Source organism: Panicum virgatum, chromosome 7N, assembly GCF_016808335.1.
Source record: "Panicum virgatum strain AP13 chromosome 7N, P.virgatum_v5, whole genome shotgun sequence".
NCBI classification, from domain to species: domain Eukaryota; kingdom Viridiplantae; phylum Streptophyta; class Magnoliopsida; order Poales; family Poaceae; genus Panicum; species Panicum virgatum.
The window spans coordinates 11344402-11355501 of NC_053151.1; the positions used below are offsets into that span (position 1 = coordinate 11344402).

The 11100-nt window shown below is 41.6% G+C and overlaps 1 protein-coding gene across 1 annotated transcript; it reads right to left on the minus strand.

Moving 5' to 3' along the window:
* Positions 1-9454: 9454 nt before the first annotated feature.
* On the minus strand, positions 9455-10575 carry LOC120680614 (xylanase inhibitor protein 1-like). The gene has a single exon (XM_039962114.1). The coding sequence runs from the start codon at positions 10546-10548 to the stop codon at positions 9535-9537; it is 1014 nt and encodes a 337-aa protein (XP_039818048.1). The 5' UTR covers positions 10549-10575; the 3' UTR covers positions 9455-9534.
* Positions 10576-11100: the final 525 nt, after the last annotated feature.

Here is an 11100-nt window from a genome sequence, read left to right on the forward strand (position 1 = left end):
TTAAAAAATATTTGAACTAATAATCACCTTGTATCACAAAAATATTGAACTACTAACAAATTAAATGATTCTATCAAATAGACCTAGTGAAAAATACTAATAAAAAAATTGAACTAATAATCACCTTGGTCTGTTTGGATCTATGGGTTATTTTTTAGCCCACCCCCGAATAGCCAAAAGGGAGCCAAACAGGAGGGCTATTTCATTTAAGGGTTATTTTCTTGAGCTAAACTTTAGCCCTCAAAATAACTCTTGGCTATTTCTCCGAACAGGGCCCTTGTATCAACGTAGCTTGCTAGTCAATATGATAACTATGAATGTACGCTGTCAGTTAACACTAAATGGGATTACCTCTTTCGTTTCATTTTTAAAACTTTTTTGGGACCTTAAAAAAGATGCATGCACCGTAACCATCCCTACCATCCTAGAGTAGCCGCTATTGCTCGTCGTTGCTCGCACACATATGAAAGAAGTGTGTCCTTTTGAAAATAGTATTATTGAGTAAAACTATTAATAGTCTTTTTTATGTAAGCAAACATATGAAATAAGGTTTTGTTATATTTTAGTGTGAAGAAGTAATGTTAGCTCTTAATCATATTGAGAGGGAAGACTAGGACTTCAAAGGTGTACTCTCCCTAGAAGGCTAAATGAAGAATAAGTTTATGATGTTTGGTATTTAGTGACGAACCTACATTTATCATGAAACAAAAACGTCACTAACTATTTGATATTTGACGACAAATTTGTCATATCGTCATTGATTGTTGCATCTTTTGTGATGAAAATTCATGTTCGTCATTAAGGTACTCGTCTACCTTAGATTAGTGACGATATTGCTTAAATCGTCACAGAATTGCAGCTATTCTATGACATTTTCGTTTTTCGTCATTTAGATTTTCATCACGGATACTCATATTTCTTGTATTGGTAGTAAGCGACGTGCTCGTTAACGGCGAGACGTCAGTCAATCTCAAGGATTTGCAGATCTAATTTCTCGGAGATGCTCATAGGAGTAGGATTGTGTGCGTGTGATCATAGGAACAAATGTGTTACGTGTATGTGAGTGTCTGATTCAAAAAAATATGGACTTGCTAGCGCCCGGACGTCCGTTCCGGGCGCTAGCGCCCGGAATGGTGGGACTCGCAGTTTGCAACATCTAAAAACATCTGCAACATCAAAACTAAACATTCAAAACACGATGTGCAAGCAACGAGCACTTCACTGTCCGTTCAAAAAAATTTCCAACCGCAACATTGACTGACGTTGCATGCAATATCACCATTGCAACATTGAAATTTTTCATGTGCAAAATCAGAATAGAACGGTTGAAACATCGATAATGCGTCCAATTTTTTTCACCGCAACGGATGTCCTACCCATAGCATTACCGAAAAAATATTGTTGCTCTTGTTTCAGCATGATCACTTAATGTTGTACTTATTTTTCTAATTGTGTTGGATGGTCATCGATCCAACTATGGAGTGCAATACTGCAGAGGATCCATTTCCGGGTCGGCGGACAGCTACGTTGTGGGTGCGTGCGTTACCGTGACATCGCAGGGCAGTTAAGATCCAGTAGTGATATTTTTCAAAATTTTCAGATTTAAAAATACAGACTAATAATTATTAATGTTATTACTTCTTTACAATTATTTGGGAGTACCTAAGCAAAGCCTGTTGACATTAATTTCTGATAAGTTATATTCCTACGGACCTTGTTTAGTTGGGAGCAGAAACTTGCCGAAAATGTCACATTGAGTTTTCCAATACTAATTAGGAGGATTAAATATGATCTAATTATAAAACTAATTACACAGATGAACTCGAAATAACGAGGCGGATCAATTAAGTCTAATTGAATTATGAATAGCACATGTTTACTGTAGCACCATATTGTCTAATCATGATCTAATTAAGCTCAATAGATTCGTCTTGCACATTGACAAATAGTGGAAACTTGTCAAAACTTGCCGATCTAAAGAAGGTCATAGCTGCACATTGACAAATGTGTTTGAATTTACAAACCAGACATGTGTGGACAACACCGATGCAAGAATTTCGCAACAAACGGCTGTGTTTGTCTACATTTAGATATCAGTAGTTTAATAAATTGTCTAAATTTCAAAAGTAGTGACATTTGTGATGTCAAAGAATAGTTATTCAAATAAATTGAAAATTTTGCAATTGTCAAAAACTATTGGAATAAATATGCTAACAAATAGGGTCACAAACGGGGTAGGCCAACAGTGGTACTTCAATTCATCACTAATGAGTATGGTTTTGTGTGTGTGGGGGAGGGGGGGGTGGTCGTCATTTGTGACTCGAGTATGCACTAAAAGAAATGTGGTGATCTATGACGATTTTTCCATGACATTTTTAGATATCGTCACAATCGCACATAATTCATGATGATTTTCTAATTTTCGTCATAGATTTGAAGTTATAGATCTTAGGCTCAAAACTTAGTGACGTTTTATTGATTTTGTCATAATCCGGCCCACAAAACAATAACGTTTCAACATATATGTCACAAAAATCGTCATAGTCCCTTTTAGCTTAGATTTATGAATTATGGAATAAAATTTTTATATACTAGAAAATATAAAATAAATAGAAAGATAGCAAGAATTGAACTTGCAACCATCAGAACAAGATGCGTGTGCAATTACCATTGAGCTACACATTTGACAAATACCTTTTAGTACTAAGTATTTTTATACAAATTTCTCTTCATTCGATACAGCCCAATCACCAACAAGGCCACGTCACCAGCCCAGTTAGCAGCCCCGCCACTCACCGCAACCATTAATTAAAAAAAAAAGTTGCACATGGGGATGGGGAATCGACCCAAGATCCTGAGCAAGGGAAATAGAAGCCTCACCACAACGCTCCTTGCTGTTTTGTGACAATATTCAAGAGGTTTAGTTTTTGTATGTATGTTGTTGCATAATACACGCCAAAACCTGGGTAACAGAGCATATGGGGATCGAACCTGCATCACCAACCCACACGTGCATGCTTAACCTCTGAACTACTTTCGTCATTAGTACAACAATGTGGCGTTAATTTTATTTGTATAAAACTACATGCACGACATAGTTAAAATGAGAATAGAAATTAGATGGGCCTTGGGTTCGACCAACCACATTCGTCAGAGAGTTGTGCGGCCCACTGGACTGCGGCCTTTGATTTGTTTGATTAGCGTTGAAGGCATTACCAGGTAGACCGAGATCAAGATTATAAATTTGTATTATTAAACTTTAATGACAAGATTATACATTTGTAAAATTATTCAATAAGAAGTTACAAAATTTTCAAATAAGATTATGAGGTATTCACACTACTACGGTTAATCGGGCCCTCTACCGATGCGTTTAAGTGGGTTTTGGTATTTGATAACATAACACATGTACGTTTAATTCTGTAATATAGCGTGTGTGCACGTGCTACAGTGAACAGATAAATCATACGGTGAAGCATGTTCCCTCAAAAAAGAAATGAAAATGGCATTTCTGTGAGTGTTTCAGCGGAAATCCGGAGTGTCCGGGTCACTGTCCAGAATGTCCAGACACTAAACCCGGAGTATCTGGACTATCCGGATGTCCGAACATCCGTTCGGAGTATCCGGACATATACCTGGAGTCTTCGGATTGTCGTTCGGATGTCCGAACAGCTGTCCGGAGTATCATGGCATATACTCGGAGTTTTCGGGTACTCTTTCGCCAACGGCTCAGATTAGCCAAACAAGATACTGAAACTTGTTCATATACTGCACATAAACATAGCTCCAATTACAACCAAAGATAACATTAAGGTGCGCTCTAAGCTAACAAAGCCACATTACATGAAGATTCATTTCTCCCACAACATAGTCACATGAGAATATCAAGTATGCAGAAATTCATTTAAATGGTTCGAAAATTCTAATAGCCAATGTATATGTTTCTATTATATATAAACAATATCGATGTATGTAAGATAATTATTTTTATATGTTATTTTACAATGGTGAATAAAATGTAAAAAGAAAAAGAGAAAGCTAACCATAGAAGGCCATTTCAGCCCATATAGCCCAATCATTTTTAACCATCCATCTCCAATCTGATGACTCTGATCGCACTCCTATAGTATAAAACTAGCTGAAATCTTAGAATCCGCGCCCTCAGACTCCGCCCCCTCTCCTCGGCTGGTAATGTATTGTGTATTTGTGTTCATCGTGCAAGATCAACTTATATCATCTACTACTTGGTAGTTTAGTTTTAGCAGATTAAACCATCCAATACGAAGATTGCATTGGGTTCACGAATCTAATCTACTAAAATTTAATAGCAATTCATACCTTCTTACATTGGATGCCAATTTGATCTACTCCACTTGCCGCGTAGGGCAGTTATTAGGCATGGTCGTAGACATGACTGCTTGATGGCGAGTCGATGCAGATCCGTTTGCTAACGACGTAGATGTAGTCGACGTCGTCGAAGTAGTCGATGGCGAGGACGACGGCCCGGCGTCGAGCTTGATAACGACTCCTCGGACGTAGTCGATGAAGAGCGTTCGTGTTGAGAACGTGTTGTAAAACACGTCGTCAGCGGTTGGATCTGCTCCCTCTCGCGTCTCTCATGACAAGCACAAGAACAAGTAAAAAGTAGACAAGAGACAATATAGGTGGAGCTTCTCTTTATTATCTGATTATCGATATCTTACAATAGGGGTAATCCTCCGATATATATACTCCGAACTAAGTCTAGAGTTTTGGTAAGAGCCCACAAGCAACCGGACAAGGACCAGAACTTCAGTCCTCCTTTCTTTTCATACGAAGTCCGGTTGTTTTACAACAGTTTTACAACAAATGAAACACGCTCTATCTTGTACCGTTCGTTAAAAAAAACTTAGCCAACTGTAATGCGAGACCAGCGCGCGGCCGTGGAGTTTCCGCCACAACTACATGGGATAGTATTTTAAGGCGAAAATGTCCATCACAAAAGCCTAGTACTGGTTTTCATCACAGAATCGTATTTGTGGTAATTTTTCTATCAAAAGCCTACTGTTTTTCTATCGCCACACGTACTCGCCGTGGATGTTTTTTGTGGTGATCTTTTCTATCGCCATACGTCACTACAAAAAATCTGTTGATCCATGACGATTAAATTTCGTCATAAATCACTAAAAAACCATCATAAAACGATATCTATGACGATCTCAAATTGCGTCATGTATTAAGCGTCATAGATTACACCTCGTGACGTTCCTTAAATTTTCGTCACGAATTACTTGATCCATGACATTTTGAAACTGTCATAAAATGTCTCCGGCCCCCAAAACCCATTTTCTATGACGAAAGTAAACGTCACAAACAGTATAATTTTCGTCACGAATTCAATTGCCATGTCACACATTGATGACATGGAGAATGACGTGGCTGTTGACATGGATGACAACGATGATATGTAAATTGACATGTACGATAACATGGCTGCTGATATGGCAATCGACATAGCACGTGACATGGCAAGCAATGTGGCAAGTGACGTCAACAGCACAGCACTTGAGTAAATGGCCCAATTCAGAGTGGGACACTAAGTTGGGCCTAATTTCAGCCCAAGATTAATTATCAACAAACCAGATTTTGCTTTATACACAGCCCATTTATTAAAAATGAAGTTTCAACCCAGAATTCACAATAATCAATTCAAGCCCAAATTCACATGAATAAGGTTTCCATCACATACATTTCCATCTATCAAAACTAGTAGTAACATTCCAAGACAACATTGACCAGAAACAACAAAAGTTAGGTTTCATCAAGAATAGGAACTAGCAGTAGCAAAGTTTGATTCCTGCGGAAGTTGAAGTTCCACCAAAAGCCAACAGACCACCAAAATAGCAAGCTGCAGCAGCAAAGTTTATTTGATTCTTACAAAGTTGAAGTTCTACCAAAAGCTAACAGAACACCATTGCACCTGCACAGCAAAACTCAAACAGATTATAGTCACGGTACAAAGATGAGTAGATTAAAAGTGAGCTATTTGTCAGGCAACATGAAACAATCATAAATAATCTGAGCAGACCACCAGCTGAGTGACACCCAGCAGCTGCTTTACTACTAACAACAAGAAATAGGAATAGTGCTAAACTGATTGAATAGCCAAATGAAGTAACTAAACATGGCCAACAAACTTGCATTAGCAAATAACCTGAGCTGTTGCTGGACTGCAGAACAAAACAGAGATTGAAGAGAACGCAAGGTAAACCTTTAATTCTAGATAGGTTCTCATGATATAGAACAATAAGACATATCTTTCTTGCCCATTTAACAATCCATTTTGTTACAGCCAAGTGACCCAAATTAATAGCTAAAAGTAATGAAGACTCACTATATGAAAGCTAAGAGCACTGGAATTAATTAACAATGAAAGAAGTTGCAAGTGCACTCAAGCTCAACCTATATGTTATATCCCAAAGCACAGGAGTATGCGGTGAAACATGATGATAGGATACTTCATATTTGAATGGTAAAATTATCGAATAGCATTTAATTATACTGTAAATATTTGAAGCAGCATGACGGCATTGAGGCGCTCACAGGGAGTAATGCTGTGGCTGGATGCCTGGATCCATGAGCGCCTGGTCCTCCTACCGCATTGCGCAAAGCATGTCACGCACCTGCTGCCGGCTCAGCACTGAAATGACCAACGAGCACTCAGACCACTATTATCATTTTAGCCCAACCCAAGACATAATGCATATTTACACAATCAAACAAACACAATGTCATCACATACAGTAATATAAGTTCGATCTCATGACATGGGATAAATTAAATTGCACGCATTAGGGTTGACTGACACATTGAACAAATTGCACAAAAATACAACACTATTAAGAGAAGAATAGAATTTATATCGGAGCTATTGGCCTGCTACTAGATCGGGTACTAATTACTAACTACTGTAATTTTATTAATGGAATAACGTGCAAACTATTGGCAATATCATTTATATCCCAGCTAGGCATTTCAACAACAGTTGATGTACAGATGTGTACGGGAATCAGAGCACCTAGACCACAAATCCAATTCAAACATGCACTCTCTTGGTCTACCCAGATGCTCAAAAGCCACACATTAAATTATGCTAGGATTGAGTTCACTAGCTTAAAAGCAATGTATTGAACTAGAGCACCTGCAACTTGGCATGGTGACCTAAAGTAGCCAGGGTGGCCGATAGTGAGATCCAGAACACCCTGCCATCCACCTCTAGCTGAATCGACCATTATACACCTCAGCTCCTCAACCTCGAGCACACTGACAAACATCACACAGTATCAAACTTTGCAAATAAAATAGCAGTGCTCAGATATTGTGTAGCAACAAACAAGCGAGCACTATGCAGAGAGGAGGCACCTTCCACAGGCCCTGAAGAAGCTGCGACGGGGTGCGCACATCATCCCCGATCCTGACAAGGCCTAGTGCCGCATGGCGAGGAGGCTACGCAGGCACCCCGCGAGGCGCATCCACCGCCTGCAGACCAGCGAGGCGGCCCCCGTGAGGTGAGGCTCCGGATCCAGGCATGTCGGAAGCAGCCGAGCCCCTCACGGGATAGGGGGAGGTGAGAGCTTGCCCCAGATCTGGGGAGAAGAGAGGAGGATTTGGGAGAGAGTGGAGGAGAAGTGAGGAGGTAGAAAGAGAGAGAGAGGCTGGGCCGGCGTAGCGCTGGAGGAGGAGCTGCGCGGCGCTGGGAGGGGATGGGAGCGGCGCCGCGTGCGGAGAGGGAGGAGCGGCGCGGCGCCGAGGAGAGGGGGTGGAGTCTGAGGGCGCGGATTCTAGGATTTCAGCTAGTTTTATACGATAGGAGTGCAATCAGAGCCATCAGATTGGAGATGGATGGTTAAAAATGATTGGGCTATATGGGCTGAAATGGCCTTCTATGGTTAGCTTTCTCTTTTTCTTTTTACATTTTATTCACCATTGTAAAATAACATATAAAAATAATTATCTTACATACATCGATATTGTTTATATATAATAGAAACATATACATTGGCTATTAGAACTTTCAAGAATTTTCGAACCATTTAAATGAATTTCTGCATACTTGATATTCTCATGTGACTATGTTGTGGGAGAAATGAATCTTCATGTAATGTGGCTTTGTTAGCTTAGAGCGCACCTTAATGTTATCTTTGGTTATAATTGGAGCTATGTTTATGTGTAGTATATGAACAAGTTTCAGCATCTTATTTGGCTAATCTGAGCCGTTGGCGAAAGAGTACCCGAAGACTCCGAGTATATGCCATGATACTCCGGACAGCTGTTCGGACATCCGAACGACAATCCGAAGACTCCAGGTATATGTCCGGATACTCCGAACATCCATGCCTATTGCCCTACGCGGTATGTATCTACTGATAACTGCCCTACGCGGCAAGTGGAGTAGATCAAATTGGCATCCAATGCAAGAAGGTATGAATTGCTCTTAAATTTTAGTAGATTAGATTCGTGAACCCAATCTTCGTATTGGATGGTTTAATCTGCTAAAACTAATCTACCAAGTAGTAGATGATATAAGTTGATCTTGCACGATGAACACAAATACACAATACTCCACCCCCTCTCCTCTATTGACAAATAGGCTAAAACCATCCTGCTTGTGTGTGATGGATGAAGAAAGGGCAACCGTACACGGCCAACCAACGTTGACGATACGCAGTCTTCAGACTGCTTAATTGAATGCAAGAATGTCAACGTACACCAGATAAGTTTGGACCTTGTCTAGAAAAGTTTGACCACTACCTCTTTTTTTACCAAAAATCTAAGTATTTACACAGGCAACCATCCACGATAGGTGCCGAAAATCTTGAGATCTTGGCGAAGTTAGGTCATATTTGTCAATAGACAAATGAAATTAAGTTGACGAACCTAAGGTTTTCTTTATCGATAAATTAAAAATATTGGAGGTCACCGATAAATAAGATAAATAGGATATATCGGAAATATCCGGATAAATTTTTTAAAAAAATTGACAGAATTTCACCGAAAAATTTGATAGAATTACAGCGCAGAGTGGGAGAATGCCGAAATTTTTAACTGATACAGAAAATAATCGGACCCCACCAATAAACAGAATATATCGGATATATCGGTAAATATCGGTCATGAAGCAAACATTGATAAAATTGAACTTACAAATTCGTCGCCGCCGACCAAAACATAGAAAAATTCGACGGTTCCTATCGAATTTTCCTGATTCCCTATAGGGCCACATCCATGAAAATTCATCAGCCTTATTTGGCCAGCTAGTGGATTTTTTATTCCATTGACTGCAATCGAAAGCAACTGCTGTAGTCCATACAGTAATACACTATTATTGGTGCGCATATATATATATACATATATATATACATATATATATACATATATATATACATATATATATACATATATATATATATACATATATATATATATATAACGTATCTGGTGCAAACTAAGGACCAATATATATATATAGAGAACGTATATAGTGAAATAAATAAATTAAACACAGCCGCCATAAGAGCATGACGCCCAGCCCTTGACGGCGGTGCTGTATCCGGTCCTGCTGTCGGTGAACCTGTCCCAGATCATGATCCCGCCATAGTTGTCCGCCTTCTGCACCTTGGGCAGCAGGTCGTAGTAGAGGTACTTGAGGTACACCTCCACGGGCGGCGGCGCCCCATCCGGCACGCCGCTCTCGGCCGCGGCCAGCCCCACGTAGAGCTGGCTCCCGGGGTACCTCGCCGTCCACTTCTCCCACTCCTCCACGACGCCGTCGACCCCGCCATTCTTGTACGAGCACCGCTCCTCCTCGTCGCCGTAGAAGCGGACGTGGATGCGCTCGAACAGCCCCGTCTCCAGCGCGCGCTCGAGGCGGCGGTCCGGGAACGCGCAGCGCGGCGTGGCCGTGAGCCGCACGTGCTTTGCCGTGGCGTGGTAGTACATGCTGTTGAAGTAGTCGAGGCGGCGCGCGAGCTCGTCGTAGTTATCCGGCGCGCCATGGTCGACGTAGAAGTCGACGCCGTCGGCCGCCGCGTCGCCGAAGGGGCGGAACACGTCGCCGCTGCCGCCCCCGAGGTACGCGTTCCAGAGGTGGTTCGCGACGGCCTCCGGCGACGCCGAGGACGGGAGGGAGTAGTGGGTGCCCCCGCCGCCGATGGAGAGGAACACCGGGATGCCCTTGGACTGGCAGTGCTTGATGTCGGCGCCGATGCCGTGGAGCGGGTGGCCCGAGAGGTCGGTCCAGTATTTGCCGTGGCCGAAGACGCTGAAGAAGGAGATGACCACGGTGTTGTACAGCCCGGTGTCGCAGGCCTCGCGCAGGGTGCCCTCGTCCTTGTTCCGGCCCCAGAACACCGTCAGCTCGCCGGTCCGCTTGGCCTCGGCGGCCGTGGCAGCGAGGCACAACAAGCCAGCGAGGGCGAGGAGGAGCAGCCATGAACGGTGGTGTTGGAAGGCCATGATGAGATGAGACTGCAGTGAGATGGTTCTTGTTCTCGATCGATAGATAGACATTGCTTGCAGCAGGGACAGATATATATACAGAGAGAGTGAGACTGTGATGTGAGAGGGGTTTGGAATCTTTGAATAGATGATGGCGCTTGCAGCGCACGAGTTGGATTGGGCTACGTGCAAGTGTTTGGTCGTTTCTTGTGTGTCGTCGACGGAATGCTTGAGAAACAGGGGGCTGCTGGGGAGCATGGAAAACAGGGGAAGGAACGAAATAAGTTCCTTCCTACGGATGCATGCTAGAGACGTGACGTGAACTGTTTTTTATATCATTTCAAACAATATTTTTTAAAGTTAAGTCATTTCTTATGAAATCTTGTGAAGCCGAGCGATCTTCTTGTGAATGCGAACATTTGTTTCGTTTAGGACATTTGCTTCTGAAGCAGAACAATAAGATCATCTTGAATATTTTTTATGACAACGAATAATTTTCTTGTGAATCTAAATTTTCCCATGAAGCCAAACAATTTTTTTTAAAAAAATAAAAAGATAACAGAAAGAAAACGGAAAAGAGCCGTCGAACAAATAAAATCCTGCCTAAGTTCATCAGAACATAGA